The sequence below is a fragment of the Stenella coeruleoalba genome (assembly GCF_951394435.1).
Source record: "Stenella coeruleoalba genome assembly, chromosome: 19".
Lineage (NCBI taxonomy): Eukaryota > Metazoa > Chordata > Mammalia > Artiodactyla > Delphinidae > Stenella > Stenella coeruleoalba.
The window spans coordinates 16,549,469-16,569,700 of NC_137165.1; the positions used below are offsets into that span (position 1 = coordinate 16,549,469).

At 39.2% G+C, this 20,232-nt stretch overlaps 1 protein-coding gene across 2 annotated transcripts in view; it reads right to left on the bottom strand.

Annotated features, from left to right (window-relative positions):
- Positions 1–11,185: 11,185 nt before the first annotated feature.
- The window catches only part of NLK (nemo like kinase), a 147,252-nt gene continuing 138,205 nt past the window's right edge, over positions 11,186–20,232 (bottom strand). Inside the window, exons 9-12 of one of the 2 annotated variants that reach the window (XR_013825037.1) lie at positions 16,148–16,346; positions 15,134–15,227; positions 12,970–13,096; positions 11,186–11,828 (exon numbers count right to left, since the gene is read on the bottom strand). Coding sequence is in view for 1 of the 2 variants with exons in the window: in XM_079904525.1 (XP_079760651.1) it covers positions 13,042–13,096; positions 15,134–15,227; positions 16,148–16,346 (348 nt within the window). In the remaining variant the exon portion in view is untranslated. Of the gene's footprint in view, positions 13,097–15,133; positions 15,228–16,147; positions 16,347–20,232 lie in introns of both variants that reach the window. The other variant, XM_079904525.1, reaches the window with a different exon arrangement.

Below are 20,232 nucleotides of genomic sequence, written 5' to 3' on the forward strand. Positions count from 1 at the left end.
CTGTGTGCCACAGTCTGGCTGCTGTACTTCCCTCTGAGCCTCTGAAGCTCCCTATCTGTCCCAGCTGATCTCCCAGCTGGTAAAGGGGGTTCCCAGGCTGAGGGAACCTTTCCTCTTTCACAGCACCCTCCCAGGGGTGGATGTCCCATCCGGAGTCCTTTTTTTTCTTTCACATTTCCTGGTTACCTGACCTTTCTTGCAACTTTGGTTGTATGAGATCTTCTGCCAGCATTCAGTAGGTGTTCTGTGAGAATTGTTCCATACGTAGATGTATTTTTTATGTATTTGTGGGAGGTGTGCTCTACATCTTTCTATTTCGCCATCTTGCCAAAATCTCTCATTTCTTTCTTTCTTTTTTTATTTTTTGGCTGCGTTGGGTCTTTGTTGCTGCATGCGGGCTTTCTCTAGTTGTGGCGAGTGGGGGCTACTCTTTGTTGCAGTCTGTGGGCTTCCCATTGCAGTGGCTTCTCTTGTAGAGCACGGGCTCTAGGTGTGCGGGCTTCAGTAGTTGTGGCATGCAGGCTTCAGTAGTTGTGGCTTGTGGGCTCTAGAGCACAAGCTCACTAGTTGTGGCACACGGGCTTAGTTGCTCCGCGGCATGTGGGATCTTCCCGGACCAGGGCTTGAACCCCTGTCCCCTGCATTGGCAGGTGGATTCTTAATCACTGTGCCTCCAGGGAAGCCCCATTTCTTTCTTTTTTAAGCTGGAATAATATTCCATTGTATGTATATACCATATTTTGTTTATCCATTCATCCATTGATGGACATTTGGGTTGTTTCCACCTTTTGACTATCGTGAATAATGCTGCTTTGAACAGTGGTGCACAAATATCTGTTGGAATCCCTGCTTTGAATTCTTTTCAAAGAATTGTATATACAGTTCTTGTGTATATATACATACATATATATACACAATATATATACGATATATATATATGATGTGTGTGTGTATATATATATATATATCATATATATATTGTGTATATATCCAGAAATGGAATTGCTGGATCAAAGGGAAATTCTAATTTTTTTGAGGAACTGCCACACTTTTTCATAGCAGCTGCGCCATTTAACATTCCTATCAGCAACGCACAAGAGTTCCAATTTCTCACATTCTTGTCAGGATATTTTATCATACAATATCTTGTATGATTTTTTAAAAATATCTTTTGCTTTAAATATATTTTTATCAGCACTTCGTAGCTACAGATTCCAGCTAATTCTAATTGTGGGAAAATGACTATCATATAAACTGATCGTAAAGTCCTCATTGGCAAACCAAGTGGTCAAAACAGATTTACCTTCTGTTAGAAGTCTGGCTTCATTTTATACGTTTCCATAAAAAACCTCTCACTTCTGAATTTCAAGACAGAACTGTGCCATGAATTTGTTGCCTGAATGAAATAAAGTACTACCAGTTTCAGTATTTCTTCCTAATGCTCTCTTTGCTTTACTTTCAAGGTGTTCTCTTTCAAGATTGATGTATTATTTGACAGTAATGAGATGAAAGAGGTGAGGTCCTTATTAAAAAAAAACCAAAACACACAAAACTGTTTACTTGGCAACCCAGGAAGTTTTTACACACAGGGACATCGTGCCGCAGTAATATTTAAGATGTATGAGAAGTATGTCTATCTTTTGTAACGTGGGAGAATGGTGATCATGAAGGGGTAGGTGGAAAAGGACACCCTGAAGGAGAATGGTGATGGCGGAAAACAAGTTGAAGTTGACTCTCTTAAAAAACATATGTGCTGGGAGCGGAGTCAAGATGGCGTACTAGGAGGACACGGAATTCGCGTCTCTGCGCAACTAGGGCACCCACCAGGCTCTGGTGGGGTACCAGTGACTGGGTAGGACGTGGGGCATGGTGGGAGTGAAGGGGGAGGAGAAGTGGAGGCAGGACGGGACTGGTGCCCATGCCCAAGGGGGAAATCGGGGAACCACTGGGAGGGCAGAGGATCAAAAGGTAGTGTGGCCAGGTTTCCCCTGCCCACTTGGGCCCCCAGGAACCTGCTGAGATCCCGGGCCTGACCCTTTGCCCACCAAGGCCCCCTCCAGCCATGCGGGTCCTAAGGGAGAGGGAGGGAGGGAAGAGGGAGCAAAAGTAAAGGCCGGAACTCCGGGACTGGCACCCCTGAGGGGTGGCTGGGGGAGGGGAGGAGTTCCTACACCCAGCGGGACCCACCCATGGTTAGGGGTCCAGCGGCGACGGGGGAGACGGTGGGGGAGGGGTAGAAGGAACGGAAGGGAACATGGCCAGCGCTTTCCTTGTCCACTTAGTCACCGGGGAGCCTGTTGGGCTCCAGGGCCTAACCCTCTGCCCTCGGAGCCTCCCTCCTGCCACGCACAGCCCAAGCCCCGCCCCTACACCCCCACCCAGGGCCCCACCTCTACACTCGGAGACTCCCTCCAACATGCTGGGCCTAAACTCCACCCACAAACCTTCACTCAGGGCCCTACCTCCAAACTCCAGAACCCCACACTCCAGAGGCCCTCCTTTCCACGTGCTGCCTCTCCCCTTGTGCACAGGTCCTAAGCAGAGGCCCCGCCCCATGCTCAAATGTCACTGCCCCACCCACCTAGGTCCTGCCCCACCCTAAACCCCGCCCCTGCCTAACTTCTACCCCCACCTAAACTCTGCCCCCATAGCCAAGGCTTTTTTTTTTCTTTTTTTTTGAATTTTATTTTTTATACAGCAGGTTCTTATTAGTCATCCATTTTATACACATCAGTGTATACATGTCAATCCCAATCTCCCAATTCATCCCATTCCCCCCCACCCCACCCACTTTTCTCCCTTGGTGTCCATTCGTTTGTTCTCTACATCTGTGTTTCAATTTCTGCCCTGCAAACTGGTTCATCTGTACCATTTTTCTAGGTTCCACGTACATGCGTTAATATGCAATATTTGTTTTTCTCTTTCTGACCTCACTTTGTATGACAGTCTCTAGATCCATCCACGTCTCTACAAATGACCCAATTTCCTTTTTCTGGCTGAGTAATATTCCATTGTATATATGTACCACAGCTTCTTTATCTATTCGTCTGTTGATGGGCATTTAAGTTGCTTCCATGACCTGGCTATTGTAAATAATGCTGCAATGAACACTGGGGTGCAGGTGTCTTTTTGAATAATGGTTTTCTCTGGGTATATGCCCAGTAGTGGGATTGCTGGACCGTATGGTAATTCTATTTTTAGTTTTTTAAGGAACCTCCATACTCTTCTCCATAGTGGCTGTATCAATTTACATTCCCACCAATAGTGCAAGAGGGTTCCCTTTTCTCCACACCCTCTCCAGCATTTGTTGTTTGTAGATTTTCTGATGATGCCCATTCTAACTGGTGTGAGGTGATACCTCATTGTAGTTTTTGATTTGCATTTCTCTAATAATTAGTGATGTTGAGCAACTTTTCATGTGCTTCTTCGCCATCTGTATGTCCTCTTTGGAGAAATGTCTGTTTAAGTCTTCTGCCCATTTTTGGATTGGGTTGTTTGTTTTTTTTAATATTGAGCTGCATGAGCTGTTTATTTATTTTGGAGATTAATCCTTTGTCCGTTGATTCGTTTGCAAATATTTTCTCCCATTTTGAGGGTTGTCTTTTCATCTTGTTTATGGTTTCCTTTGCTGTGCAAAAGCTTTGAAGTTTCATTAGGTCCCACTTGTTTATTTTTATTTCCATTACTCTAGGAGGTGGATCAAAAAATATCTTGCTGTGATTTACGTCAAAGAGTGTTCTTCCTATGTTTTCCTCTAAGAGTTTTATAGTGTCCAGTCTTACATTTAGGTCTCTAATCCATTTTGAGTTTATTTTTGTGTATGGTGTTAGGGAGTGTTCTAATTTCATTCTTTTACATGTAGCTGTCCAGTTTTCCCAGCACCACTTATTGAAGAGACTGTCTTTTCTCCATTGTATATCCTTGTCTCCTTTGTCGTAGGTTAGTTGACCATAGGTGTGTGGGTTTATCTCTGGGATTTCTATCCTCTTCCATTGATCTATATTTATGTTTTTGTGCCAGTACCATATTGTCTTGATTACTGTAACTTTGTAGTATAGTCTGAAGTCAGGGAGTCTGAATCCTCCAGCTCCTTTTTTTCCCCTAAAGACTGCTTTGGCTATTCGGGGTCTTTTGTGTTTCCATACAAATTTTAAGATTTTTTGTTCTAGTTCTGTAAAAAATGCCATTGGTAATTTGATAGGGATTGCATTGAATCTGTAGATTGCTTTGGGTCGTATACTCATTTTCACAATGTTGATTCTTCCAATCCAAGAACATGGTATATCTCTCCATCTGTTGGTATCATCTTTAATTTCTTTCATCAGTTTCTTATAGTTTTCTGCATACAGGTCTCTTGTCTTCCTAGGTAGGTTTATTCCTAGGTATTTGATTCTTTTTGTTGCAGTGGTAAATGGGAGTGTTTCCTTAATTTCTCTTTAAGATTTTTCATCATTAGTGTATGGGAATGCAAGAGATTTTGTGCATTAATTTTGTATCCTGCTACTTTACAAAATTCATTGATTAGCTCTAGTAGTTTTCTGGTAGCACCTTTAGGATTCTCTATGTATAGTATCATGTCATCTGCAAACAGTGACATCTTTACTTCTTTTCCGATTTGGATTCCTTTTTTTCTTTTCCAAGCCAGGACATGGAAGCCACCTAAGCGTCCATTGACAGATGAATGGATAAAGAAGATGTGGCACATATATACAATGGAATATTACTCAGCCATAAAAAGAAACGAAATTGAGTTATTTGTAGTGAGGTGGATGGACCTAGAGTCTGTCATACAGAGTGACGTAAGTCAGAAAGAGAAAAACAAATACTGGATGCCAGCACATATATATGGAATCTAAAAAAAAAAACACGTTCTGATGAACCTAGGGGCAGGACAGGAATAAAGACGCAGATGTAGAGAATGGACTTGAGGACACGGGGAGCGGGAAAGGTAAGCTGGGACGAAGTGAGAGAGTAACATTGACATATATACACTACCAAACGTAAAATAGATAGCTAGTGGGAAGCAGCTGCATAGCACAGGGAGATCAGATCGGTGCTTTTGGACCACCTAGAGGGGTAGGATAAGGAGGGTGGGAGGGAGACGCAAGAGGGAGGGGAAAAGGGGATATACGTATGCATATAGCTGATTCACTTTGTTATACAGTAGAAACTAACACAACATTGTAAAGCAATTATACTCCAATTAAGATGTTAAAAAAAACAAACACATGTGCCTATGCACCTCCTGGAGAGTCTTCACTTATCCCCAGGGGTATATGTATCCTAGTTTAAAGAATGCTTGTGTAATTAATTTTATCCCCCTCCCAACTAGACACTATTTTGGCTTTATGCAGTCTTTGTTTGCTTAGTTTCCCCCACATGTTCACCAGTTTCTTTGTTCATTCTTGTATTGGAAATCTGCTTGTAATTATCCTGTCTTCTTGAAGTATAGCCTTTAGGATTGCCTTTGGTGAGGATCTGTTGATAGTAAACAATTGGTTTTCTCAAAAGATCTTTATGTTTTTACACTAAATGTTAGTTTATAATTCTAGGTGAATTTTCTATCAGAACTTTGGCTATATTATTTGGTTATCTTCTAGCTTCAGTTTTTGCTGTTGAGAAGGCAAGTTTCACTGTTATTCTTTTTAGGCAATTTTTTCTGTTACATTTAGGACCTCCTCTTTGTCATTCTGAAGTTTCACTAAGTTGTCTATCCTGCTTATGATTTGTTGTGCTTCCTAAATTCAACGATTCCTATTCCTAACTATGATCAAATCTAAGAAAAGCTCAGCTATTATTTAATATTGCCCCTCTCCTATCCTTTTATCTTTGGAACTCCAATTTTATATAGATTCAATTTTTTTCACTCTATCCCCCAAGTCTCAATATTTTATTATTTTCTGTGCATTTGTGTTATTTCTGCTGTATATGAGGCAGTGTATATTGGGTAAGTTTTTACAAGTTTTAGTTTTTCTTTGGCTGTGTTCAATGTTCTGCTTATTTTTACTTTCAGTGACTTTTTAAAATTTTATTTGTGTGAGTTGGTTACTTTTCAAATATGCCTGGTCATATTTCAAAGACTTTTAGTCCTTGCTTGGCTTTTGGATACCTTCATTTTTCTAAATATTCTTAAGCATAATCATTTCGTATTCTGTATCCAATACTTCCAATATCTGAAGTACTTGGTAATTACTTTGTAATTGTCTCTTAGTATAGTGGCTTATCTCCCTGTGCTTTGTAATTTGGACTGTGAGTTCATATTTGGGTGGGCTTTATCTACCAGAATCCTCTGGGGCCCCAGTTAAGGATGCATTCCCCTCAAAGGAGCATCTGTGTTTGCTTTTGCCAGACACCCCAGGGCACTACCAACTGAGGGCCACTTTAAGTTAATACCTTGGTTTGAGTTTCTTAAGCCTTGATGGTAGCATAAGTCTGAAGTCTAATGACATGTTAGGGCATACTTGTGGTTTTAAAATTCTTGTGGAGGACTTTTTTTCCCACCAGGAGCTGAGGCAGTAACAGACAAACATACACACACACACACACACATATATGTATGTGTGTATATATGTATGTGTATATATATATTCTTTAAATTTTTCCTTCCATTAATTTATTAGAAGATATTGAATATAGTTCCCTGTGCTACACAGTAAACACTTGTTTATCTATTTTATATATGGTAGTGTGCACCTGTTAATCCCATACTCCCAATTTATCCCTCCCCCACCATTTCCCTTACCGTTTTCTGTTTGTGAACCTGTTGTTTTGTAAATAAGTTCATTTGTACTTTTTTTAGATTCCACATGTAAGTGATATCATGAATTTGTCTTTCTCTGACTTACTTCACTGTATGATAATCTGCAGGTCTATCCATGTTGCTGCAAATGGAATTTCATTCTTTTTTATGGCTGAGTAATATTCTGTTGTATACATATACCACATCTTTATCCATTCATCTGTTGATGGACACTTAGGTGGCTTCCATGTCTTGGCTATTGTAAATAGTGCCGCTGTGAACATTGGGGTGCATGTATTTTTTTGAATTAGATCTTTCGTCTTTTCTGGATATATGCCCAGGAGTGGGATTGCTGGATCATATGGTAACTATTTTTAGTTTTTTAAGGAAACTTCATACTGTTTTCCATATAGAGTTTGTTTTTTAGAATATCTAATCATTCCTATTGCTGGAAGTAAGAGTTCAAATATTTTTGCTGTACTCAAAAAGATACATGTACACAACTGGTTGCAAAACTCAGCTTAACCTGTTTCTTGATAGATGAAAAAGCATGGACATTAATGATTTGGTCATTCTATTGGTCTTTACTTGCAATCTGTATGATGATGTATATGAAGACGTTAACTTTTAAGGCCCTTGTTGGTAAAATAATTGAATGATGAGTTTTGGTAAACAGTATAGAATGAAAAAGGGTACACAAATGACTAGACAGGGCCACATCTGAATCTGGGAAAAGTTAGGAAGCTTGTATAGCTAAATGCCTCTTGAATTTTTTCAGTGTGTCTAGTGGGATGGAAAAAATGGTTAGTTTTTTAACAATGTGGTTTGAATAACTTGTCTTTAAAAAAAATTGTAGTGAACTGAAAAATGATTTAGAAAATATGTATTACTACAGATATGAGCAATGGCTTACCTGGGGGAAGACTGGTTAGTTGGCTCCACCTTGAATTACTTTTCTTCGTGGAAAAAAATGTCACACCGAAGTATAAAAACATAGATAAGAGGTAATAGATTCAAGTCGTTCATCGTTTGCCTTCGTAATAAGGAAGTGGCTGAATTTAAAAGCTTTAGCTCTGTTCACGTGGAACAACCTTCCACATTGGTCAAGTGGAGAGAAGAGGGCAAGACACAGGAGTGTTCCTAGTGTGCTGTCATTCCTATAAAATTATATAAGCTTGATTGTGCAGAGTATCTCTGGAATGATCCCCAGAAACTGGAAACAGTGGTTTGCACCTCTAGGGAGAACGACTTCCTTTTCACTATCCTTTTGTAGGTTGTACCATGTGAATGTATTACTAATACATACACAATTTAGTTTTTTTGGTTGTTGTTTATTTTTATTTTGGCTGTGTTGGGTCTTTGTTGCTGCACAGGGGCTTTCTCCAGTTGCGGTGAGCAGGGGCTACTCTTCGTGCGGTGCGCGGGCTTCTCACTGCGGGGGCTTCTCTTGTTGCGGAGCACGGGCTCTAGGCGCCCGGGCTTCAGTAGTTGTGGCACATGGGCTCAGTAGTTGTGGCTCGCGGGCTCTAGAGCGCAGGCTCAGTAGTTGTGGTGCATGGGCTTAGTTGCTCTGTGGCACGTGGGATCTTCCCAGACGGGGGCTCGAACCCATGTCTCCTGCATTGGCAGGCAGATTCTTAACCACTGTGCCACCAGGGAAGCCCCACAATATAGTTTTTATTTTTTATTTTTTCACAATATAGTTTTTAAAAGGAACTCACAGTATTGTGTTTATAAGATTTTTCTTCTCAAGGATAGGCGTTCTCAAAAACTCTAAAGCTGTCCATTAAAAAAAAACATGGTATAACTTCTGTAATTAAGAAATGGATAAAAATAGTTGGCTGTAAGGATGATGAGCTGTGAAAATTAGTATTATTATCAAAACATAAGTAAAAATAAACCCAGCTTTCTTTACTACTTAGAGATCTTTTGAGAATTTCCCTGAGACAGGAGGCCGACTGCTGTTTCAGAGACCTCTGAAGTCGGCTACCTTGCATAAACACTGACCTCTTAGCAAGAAGGTCCGCTTGTTAAAAATTCTACCAACAGCAACCTGAAAACGTTGTAATTTACTTCTTTCCAAGTATCTGGGCATTGTTCACTCATTGGTAAAGTCACAAGAACAGGGGAAAATATTATCACTTGTGTTTGATTCTTAAAATATTTTAAACCTGAGAGAGGAAAAACTGGATGTTCAATCAGTGAGTAGTATCAGTCTCTTCCATTCAGTCCTGATTTCCAAAACGGAAAACAAGATTGAATAGCATTTAACTTATTCACTGGAAAATTTTTACTTTGTTTTTTCCTTCATGCTGTGTCATTTAAAACATTGAGATAAAAGTACATTAAAGAATGGAATGAAAAAGTGCATGAATTCTGGAGCTGAGATGGGAGTGAGGAGGACCCTGATTTTGGGCTTATGTAAGCGGGTGGATGATGAAGCCCAGAGTTGAGGGGTGAGGCGTACGCAGCAGATAGAGCACTATAACTGGAGTCATTCTCTTCCATCTCACCTGCCAAAAAAGAAAAGCCTGGTGCTGTGCTGCCAGGAGCACCACCCTGGCACTGGTCCTAACCTAATACAAGGAGCCCGGCTCAGTGTACAACTCTACTCCCCTTGTCCCCAGTCCTTTCCCTTCCACAATTCCTCATGAAATAGTTAAACCTCAACTATTTTGCTCGTCTAGGAAGGGGAAAAAAAGAGCTAGTGGGGAAGTGAGAATGATTTAATAATAATAAAATTGTCGGGGGAAAACCATTATTAATTTCATTTTTGACATGGCTGAGGTGCCTGTAAGATACCCAAGTAGAAATTTCTAACAGACACCTAGCAGAAAAATCTGGGTATACAGGTAAGAGATTTGGGGTCATTCTCTTACAGTCAACGAGGCCATGAGGGTAGATGAGGTCACAAGGAGAGTGTCCAGCAGTGGATCTCGGCTGCACATTGGAATCAGCTGGAAGACTTAACAAACAAACAAAACCACAGCACAAAACTGATGCCTGACCTTGCCTCCAGAGATTCTGGGGTGTGGCCTTGAAATTTCTGAAAGTTCTCCAGGTGATTCTACCAAGTAGCCAAGTCAAGAACCCTTCGCTTTGGAGTTGGATGAAAACCCAGGATTGATCCCTAGCCCAGAGAACACAAACATGGGAGGTTTAAGCAGAGGAAGGAGCCTGTAAGGGAGAGTTGTAGCCCCTAAAAGAGAAAAACAGGTGTGTTTCAGAAGCCAAAGAAAGACCACTTAAGGAAGGAGGGGTGGAGAGTCACTGCAGGGAAGACTCTAAACGTGTCTATTTACTACCATGCTGCCTAGACGTTACTAGAACACAGTAGAAAACAGCACCCCCCAAAGCTGTCTTAATTTAAAAATCCATGCAAGTGATGCATTGTCTTCTTTAATGTATTTTAATATAAGAGTAATATTTAAAATGACTTAACCATAGAGAAAAAATGAAATAACAACTCCAAATCTTATGAGCCACCTCAAGAGATTATCTCCATCTTCTGGATTCTTACACTTAAATGGCAAACAAATTGTAGCTGCTTACAGCCCTGACTTACCTGTTCATACTGATTACTGGCTGTAGAAAACTCCACATTTTTGCGATTATCAATAATTTTAAATTAAGAAATAATCCCCTAGTTAGGTGAGCAGGTTCTAGTGGGAACAGGTCAGCAAGTTTTCTCTAATACTTATCTGTGAAGAAGTTTAGTTTCAAAGTGTTATACGTGCAGTTATTTCTTAACGCTCTCGTGATGAAAACGTTTTCTTACTTAAGCATTATTGATATTAACAAGGCTTCCATATAAGTGATTATTGCACTTAGTAGGTTTTCAAAAGTTTGTTGGATAAAATAAATACTTGTATTCGTATTGATTTATATGAGTTATAACAGTCAACTCCTCCCATGTCAGGAAAAAAAAAAAATCCATTCGTTTTGCTAAATCAGGAAAAGATAGGGAGAAGTACACACACCACCTACAACCCCAAGAGTAATGCTGTTTTATCTAGTCTCAGGGAAAGTATTCTGAAGTTAGGCAGTTTGGTATCAGGTCTTAGTCACACCACCCAGCTGGGGCTTCTTCAGCTGGAGGTACCTTTGGGATGCCAGGGGCAGGAGGCAGAAAGGAAGAGGAGGGAGGGGTCAAGCCCCCTTAGCAGTCTGCTGCATCCAGAGCAGCTCACTTTTGTTTAATATAATGGACTCCATTATATTGATTTCACATGAAAATAGGATTCTTTGCTTAAAAAAAGTTTGAAAACCACTGGATTAGACTCTAAAGTCTGGAAAGACTAAATCAAATTGCATATATTTAAACCACAATATCTTTGACATCAGTTAACTAAGTTTCCAATATGTTTTTGGCAATCTAAAGTCTGAGAAGATTAAAAAAAAACCCCACAACTAATTACCTCAAAGATTGAAATGGAAATATAAATAGGTAATGTCTCAAAACTTTGCAAATTCAGGATACAAGCTGTACTGAAAATAAAGGAAAGGAGTTGAAATAAAACAGATGACACCTCTTTTTCAAATGTCACATTTAATGTTTTCACCACTGTACTTCAAATCTACATTGTACAAAGTGACCAGTAAGTGTGCCACGGTAATTGACCAACCTCTGAGATTGTACCTTTCACACCAGTGTCTTCTTGGGCTCTTTTGATACTAAACACGTTTCTCATTCAAGTGAATTGAAATGCTTCAGTTGGGTTGATTCTCAGGAGCCTCATAAAAAAAAAACAAAGATATTGCACCATCTTTGTTTAGTAATTCAATGTTTGTTTCTTTCACAGCAAATAATTACTTCATTGAAGTTAAAACTTCCAAACATAACTTATTAATAGTCTTCAAATTCAGCTCAGATCACTCAAGATGAAAATACTCTGCTAAATACAGATAACTTACAATAACTTTAACAGTTAATTGTCCATAACACACACCAAGGTTTTTCCTAGACCAATTTTAAGACGATCCATTAGTATTCCTTGTACAGGTGAAAAACGATCTTCAATTTTCTTGTCTTTTTATTTTTAATATAAAAGTTGGAAGGGACATTCAAGTTTCAAGTCTCCACATTGAACTTAAAAAAAAAAAAAATAGTCATCATCAGCATGTGGAGGTAAACAAGCCAAGTTGTATAACTCCAGGAGGTAGAGGCCTTCAATTTGTATTCATATATACATATGCACAGAAGAATTCAGTGTTCCAACAGAAAAAAGAATTTGTCAAAAAGTAATAAGTTATTTACTACTGTGACATTTCAAGACTCCCACAGCTTTGCCTAAGGACACAAACACATTTGACATAATTCCCTATGTGCCTTTTTTTTTGTGGCTTAAATTTTTTTTAATTTGTTTTTGTCTTTTATTTATTTTTTTTTACTGTCCAGTGCAGGAAAAGTCTCACAAAATTTCACAGACCTAAAATGTGCAAGCTAGTTCTCTCTCTATACAGCAATGTTGGGATTCTTTTGAAATTAGCCCAGAAATGAATTATTTACACACATGAAAGATGCATGCTTGGGGGTTCTTTTATGTAAGAAAGAGCAGAAAAACTTCTAATAAAAATAGATTAAATATATATATATATATTTATACTGGGTAAGGAAAACAAAAGTTTAGTCTCTCCTAGTCACAAATTCATTCTCTCTACCAACAACATTGGATTTTAGACAGCACACATCACCGTCACGGCTCTAATGAGAAGCTAATTATAGGGCTTGATCATTAGGTGGCATGCCCCTCCCCCCTCCCCCCTCCCGAGGTGCAGCCACGATCAGCTCACGTGGCTCCATGATTGGTCGCAGGCAAGGTTTCCAGATTCTTTCGTTTTAGAGAACCCCAAATTTTCAGGAATGGCTCAAATATCAAAATGTATGACTGTCCTTGTGTGTGTGTGTGTGTGTGTGTGTGTGTGTGTGTGTGTGTGTGTGTGAACAATCTCACTTCATTTTAAAAAAGAAAAACAAAACAAAACAAAAAACACAAAACCCCAAACTCCCAAATTTGGTTCAATTCTCTTTTGTTCTGAGGTGAGCCATAACAGCTGCACTAAATTCATAAAACATGTGCAACTCTGGGTAAAATATTTTTCTTCTAAAAGCACAACCACTTTACAAGATTAAAAGTCTAGTAACATTTCTAAATATTATTCATATCATACAAGTAGTGGTTGTTAATTTAAAACTTCATTAGTAAAATTACAGTACAAGCATGATTAACCTCCAGAATTGCAAATCCCAGACTCCAGTGGAAAGCTACATTACATCTTCAGTAGTACATTATCTTCCACCGTCACTCCCACACCAGAGGAGATGGGGGCATCTCAGACGGCTGAGCAACAGTGGAACTGGAAGAGAAGAGAGACACGGTGAACCGGTTGTAGCACCACAAAAGGCAACAGGGCAATTCATTACTGCCTGTTTTCCCCCTTCCTTTAAAAAAAATTGTAAAGTCCATTCCTGGATTTTTATTTGTTTCTTTTCACTTCTCTAAAGGTGCATTTGTTCCAAATTGTTCATGTAAGGATCTGTATCTGTAGTGAGGTGATATGGTACAGTAGCTAATGAGTGGGCTTGAAAGCAACACATCATTTACTAGTTGTATGACACCGAGCAAATTCCTTCATCTTTCCTCTCCTGGAAAGGGATGCTATCCACCTCATAGGATATTGTGATGAATAAATGAGATAATGTATGTTTTTCACAGTGCCTACTTCATAATATAAATGGTAGCTATTATAAAGAATAATGCCTATAAATCAGTTGGGAAGATAACCTTAAAGGATACAGAATTATCCATTTAAAAGTAGCTTCTCAAAATAAGGTGATTTTAAGTGGGGACCTATTTTGAATGAGCCTCATAAGCATTCTTTTATCAAGTTTTAATTGATAATCATTTAGCACTTGTTATCCACAGATCTGTTTTATCAGTTATTTCACATGTCTGTCTAATGTTGCCAAGATTATAGACTTGAGGGGGATGTGTGTCACTTTGCTTCCTGGGGGCCCAGGATAATGAATAACTTGCACCTGAAAGGTATTAAAACACCTAATTGACTCTTAGGGAAAAATATTAAAACAAAGTAATTTTAAACCACAGGGAAGTAAAAAGGCAACTTAATTCCTTCTTTCTACAGAAAAATACATGGAAGGAGTGAAAGTCACCTGATTTTAAAAATTATAAACAAAAATTCTTGACCTTAGTTCAATAAATTCAATCAGCTTCAACACTATATCAAGGCCAATTAAAAGGAAAGTGAAGGGAAGGGAAAGACAAGCAAGGAGGAGAGGGAAAAAGGAAAGGCAGGAAGGCAGGAAGCGTGTGGCCTCTCAGATCAAAGCCTCCCTTCGTGCTGCTCTGCGATACCTGAGCCAGACCCTGTTCACCTTTTTCCTTCGCCACAGGCCCAATGATAATCTTTGTCAACAGAGGGCGCTGAAAGGGCATTGCAAGGCCTCTTTTTTTTTTCCCTTGGAAGGCCCAGCTTTGGTCTACCCAAACTTTCTGGCAAGTTTCTCTCCACCTAGCAGGCTCTTTGATGGATCAGCTCTGCTCACCCCTTTTGTAAAGTTTCTTCACCATCATGCTGTGTTCCTGTGGCTCCTCTCCAAAGAGGTCCAAATCTTATTAGCCTTGGGTAGAGGGGCTTCCTCTAAGTTCTCAACTTCTCCCTTGTTCACTCTCCCTCAGTCCAGAGGGAGTACTTGCTTTCCGCATTTGCTACTTCGGACTCTTCAGAATCCTCTTGCATGCCTTTTAGTAGTTAACCATCTTTTCCTAGTTAATGCTTGTTATTAAATTTTCCCTGTTCATATTACTGGGTGTGGTTTCTTTCTCCTGACTGGACCTTGATTGATACAAGGAGTTAGGGAAAAAGAGATGGAGAAGGTAAGGACAAAGAGAGATCAAGAGAATGACGCTTTCTAGGTTCCGAAGGAGATTTATAGCTCTATAACCAGTAAGACTTGGTTTCTCTTTAAACAGGATACACCAGCAGTCCACCTATAAAACAGAATTTTCTTGCTTGCGGTTATTATTAAGGTGGTGGGGATGGCAGTGGGAACTGAGAGGACCATGTGCAACTCCAGGACAGTGGCTGCCACGCTGCTGGCAGAGGAAGATCCCCACGTACTTGACCAGGCAGAGTAATGGGCATCTGGGGAACTGCCAAGGCAGCCACAGTGAACTGGAGCTAGTGTAAGAACAAATGCTTCCATTTTTAACATGCTTTTGACTAAACCAGAACTCACAACAGAAACTTTCTGTTGGACCTTTTATCTATGTTATCTAATCTAAATAAAACCAGAAATATGCTGAATGAGAAACTCACAATGGCATCCTTTTAATTCTAACAAGAAAGTCAGAATTACATCCATATAGTTACCTAATAAAGCTCTTAAAAGCAGCAGACTGAGGGTTGATGCAGAGAGGCACTCTGTTTCCTTTCTGCTGTTCCAAAATGAACTGATGAATAATTTCTGTGGAGAAAACAAATATCATACAACCCACGCCAATCTGCAGGCCTGGGAGCAGTGGATTCTCAGGTTAACTCTAGTCAGCATCTGAACGGCATTTCCTAGTGGTTTAGTTAAACACACATGTCATCTATCAGGCAGAATCCAGTGGAACTTTTCTGAAACCAAAATGACAGGTGCTGCTAAACGTAGGCAAAACCCCCAAAGTGCCATTACGGGGGTTGGAAACCCCATGAGTGGAAGGTGTAAAATGGTCTATAAATTTGAGAGTGACTCCACTGGGTTGGCATTATAAATGAACTCTTCTAAACTGCTGGTAATTATTGCCTTTTTGAAAATCACTTAAAAAACCTCAGTTGGTATTTAGGTACATAGTTTCAGGCTGGTCACTTTGGGGACGACTCTCTTCTAAAATGTCCTGGAGCAGACACTTAGAACCACTCAGAATTCTGGATGTCTTTACCCGGCCCCCCAGTAGGAGATCGTGTCAGGAAATTTTATGAGCAGACTATCAGAAATCCCCTTCTTGTCATCATCCAAGGAATGATTCCCTCAGTGGATGTTTATCCTTTTAAAAACTTTGCATGTTATATAAAAAAGTCCAATATGTATCATTCCATGAAATCACACTGAGTGAATACATATTAACTATACTGAGTCACACTAAGTAAGTCAGCTTTGAAAACAAGAACAAAATGTTCATCCCTCTGCCGGACCTTCCCCTGGATATAAAATCAGTGTTTTTATAACACACACAGCTTTCTTGGCATATGTGCTCCGGACAAACAGCTGTATGCAAGTTTGTAAAACAAACATATAAAGGAGCTTTGATCTCCATCCAGAGCTCAGCTTTCCACACAGCTACATAACAGAAAATGTTACCAGTCACCCCACCTGGCGGAGGGCCAAAAAAGCAAACTCACCTTTAACCTGTCGGACAGAACTGAGGTTCTTCTCAAAAGTGTCATCAAACTTGGGATTGGTGATGGGCTCAAAGTCACTGGTATAAACTCTTCCAGTAGAGGTGGAAAAGCAACATTTACACATACACGTGTGATATCGCAGTCGCCCTTCATCTAGGTAGGGGTGGGCTAAGGCATCCTTAGCGGATATTCTTTTGGACTGAAATCAAATTTAGAGACCAGCACATCAACACTGCAGATAAACATGACTGTCCACACAGGATCTTTCACGAGCCACAGTGACTGCTTTACACGGCTTATACTTAACTTATGGAACATCCTGTGTAAAGGGATAATCGCGGACGGTGAGGGTAAGACAGTAATTGAATTTGGAGGTGGGTAACATAGCAGTAGAGGGAGTATATGACGTAAGACAACAAACTACTGTGATAAACCACCATACGCTACTAGAAAGCACTTAGAAATGACCCTGCTAAGATCCTGAAAGTTCTTACCTTGAAACAGATACATGCAGGGCCCAAAATGACAAATATCTTGACATTCAAATATGTAATGCTTTGGAAGGGATATATTTACATTTAAAATAACAGTTATATTTTCTAAATATGTCTCAGCATTTAGAAGAGATGTGATCATGGTGGCAATTTTACAAAGCTCCTTGAAACTTTTATCCTCTTAGATACCAAATCAACTTGGGCAAAAGCTTCTCTGAAAGCTGCTGGAGTAGGCATCAGCTCATGAATGGCCTGTATGCCATGTTCTGATATCCAGCCCAGGGTGAGTGTCAGCAGCCTGGGGTTTTCTGGCGCTTCAGATCAGAACATTTAATATACTAGTTTCAGGTTACATAAACCATAAACTTTTAAACTCATTTCTCCATGAAAAAAAGAAAAAAGCTGTCCCTCCTTTTAGCTCAGTGGGTATGTAAGTACTACTGAGAGAAGGTGGATTTTGATTTAAGGATGACTCAATAGTAGAGAGTAGAACACAAACTGACACTTTGCCCTGCTTATAATATGATCCAGCACTTCACATAACACAACTAAAAAAAAGAAAACCATCTGCACTCAAACCAAAAATAACTGGATCACCGCAACTGGTTCTGGTCCCCCAAGTAATAAAATGTTAAATATTTCCCATAAACCTGGATTCCCTAAAAACACCTTATCTCTGATTTTTTGCTATGCTAATGTTAAAAGGCATGTCATGACCTTTTGGGATATGATAATAACAAGAGAAAGCTGCTGTTTATCCACCATGAAGAGATGAATGTAAGCTTCACAATCCTGGTTTTGTTCCTTTTGCTACTTGTCATGTTTTGTATTTGGTGATGCAGCCCTTCTGAAGTCTGACTCACTAGCACACTTAGCAACTAAACTTTTCCTTTTCTTCCTAAATGAGTCCAACTATTCCCAGAGGTTCCACTGGGATCAAGGTCTAACACCCTGCCTGGGTCTGGGCCCCTCTCAGTCCTCAGCATCTCTGGCCAGTCTCACGTGTGGGACTGAGCTCTTTGGCTTTTGCCCACTAAATCTGGTTATTGGCCAAGTCTATTTCTGTTTCTGACTGAACATGGCTGATCGTGTCCAAACTGGTGGCAGCAGTGATTGAATCTGGGTTTTAATTTTATCATATGACCATTAAGTCACTTCTGTCAGGTGGCAGATGTCAGAAATTGGGCCCCTGTCAGCTGCCACCAGCAGATGGAATCTGGCTTCACTGTTAGTCTTTTTTGTTCGTCTGGGAACGCTGGTATTTCCTGAAATTTCAGATGCAAAGCTGAAGAGATTTTGGTGTTTTCCTAACTATGGATGGCACGCTCTGTGTTTGAATGTTCCTTGTGCACCAATATGGGGTCCTCTAAAGTGTCTTACCTAAGAGAAGCCTTTGAACAAAAAGTAAATCAAATTCCTAGCATGCAATGATCAACTTTCATTTCTCTAAACAAATTAAGGTCTCTTTGGGACTTCTGAAACACGGCTAAAGAAAGGAGACTCGTTTTTTAAGGGGTATGAACACTGAAAAGAAAAACTGTCCTGTTAAATTGAGGAAAAAAAAAATCACAAAATTTCTCAGATTTAATAGTGATGTTCTTTTGAAGGAATTGATGGTGCATAATTATGTCCTCTATGTCTTAATTACATCTTGTTTAAGTAATCAACATTTGTAATAGATATGGACACTTCACTTGTTTATATCCTAGATTTTGCTACTTTATCAAAATTGGCTCTTCTAGTTCTGAATAAGTGATAAAATTTTCCATTTTACAAATATAAATGGATGTACTTCGTATACTTCTGAGGCGAGTTAATACATCATATTATGAGATCTCTTAAAATCAAATGGAGCAAACTCCTATTGCAACTGGCTTTTAGAAACAGTATCAACACATTAAAGACATAAAAAGCAATGGAAAGATGTAAAAACATTCTTCTTCCTTATGAATAAAATATTTTGGCTCTTTAGAAATTTTTGCTTGCTCAAGTTATAACTCAAAGATTAAAAAAAGCTTTAATTGGGAGTTAAAATAATACTATTACTTGATTACTAGATTACAAAGTAGGCAAAATATTTCTCTTAAACAACTTAGAAGTTTTAATATCCGGTATATAATTGTATAAGATAATTGTATACAAGATGACTCTTTGGACAAATCAGTCTGAGTTAATAGTTATAAAAATTTAAAAACACCTGTACAAATAACGCTAATACAATATTCTCATTTATATAAGTTTTAGGTTTGTTTTCTCATAAAAAGCCTAATCATTCTGAATTTGATTTTTTTTCCTACTGGTTTTGCTGGTCAGATAAACTAATATTACTCTAAGATTATGGAATTACAAATTATGTGTTAAACTAAATGAGATGAATCATAATAGGTAATGTGTTTCTAAAAAGAAATTAGTTTTTTGTATGCTACGAATCATAAAGACTTAATGAGTCAACTAAAATTTCAATCTCCTAATTCTTAATTAACAATAAGACCTTACTAACATTAATTTGAGTTAATAAATGGTCTTTGGATATATGGACAACATAATTTTAATATACCTAGGCTCTTCATTAATACAGTATTGAGTAGCCATCAATAAACAGTTAAAAAAGATGTGCAAATACCTTTGGGTTAAAGTACATATGTATTGTTTTAAAGAACGTAAAAGAATGGGTGATGATAGGAAGATGTGTATGCAAGATAACAGTGTTTTTTTGTTTGTCGAGAAAAAAGTAAATAATTGTCTAAATTCCTAATAATTATTGTTGTGCTTTAAAAATATTGCTTGTAACTGTTTACTGCCTTTACATAAATTACGGTCTCTGGAGATTTGTTTAATGTCATCACTATTTTGAGGTAATAAAACCCTCATTTCTTTCTTCTTAATGTATCACTAACCCTCAAATTTAACAGGTTAAAACCAGAATGAAACATTCTTTAAAAATGGTATCTAGGGCTTCGCTGGTGGCGCAGTGGTTGAGAGTCCGCCTGCCGATGCAGGGGACACGGGTTTGTGCCCCGGTCCGGGAAGATCCCACATGCCGCAGAGCGGCTGGGCCTGTGAGCCATGGCCGCTGAGCCTGCGCATCCGGAGCCTGTGCTCCGCAACGGGAGGGGCCACAACAGTGAGAGGCCCGCGTACCACCAAAAAAAAAAAAAAAAAAAAAAAGGTATCTATTTCTAAATGAACCCTCAGAACTAGAAAAAGAATCCTTAATATCAATCATAAACTAAATTCAGTAAGCATATGTCAGAAAAAAATTCCAGATAAATCGTATCTCCTTCTTATAGATAAATCTAATTTGTAACTATGACCACACCAAAGGTTTCATTTAATTAGGTGTGACAATCCCACTGTTAAGGAATAAGGACTACATTTCACATGTAGAACTGATGTCTAAAAGGCCTCCCAGGAAATATGCGTGGTATCCGCTGTACAGTTCAGGAAATTCCAGCCTTAAGAGTTCCAGCCATGAGCTCCTGGCAGGTCAGGATCATAAATAAACATGGGATCTCAGAGAAAGAGGATACCCAACAGCTGTAAGTACTGCGGGAAAAACCTGGTACAGGTGAATTACACAGTTCCTCGTTC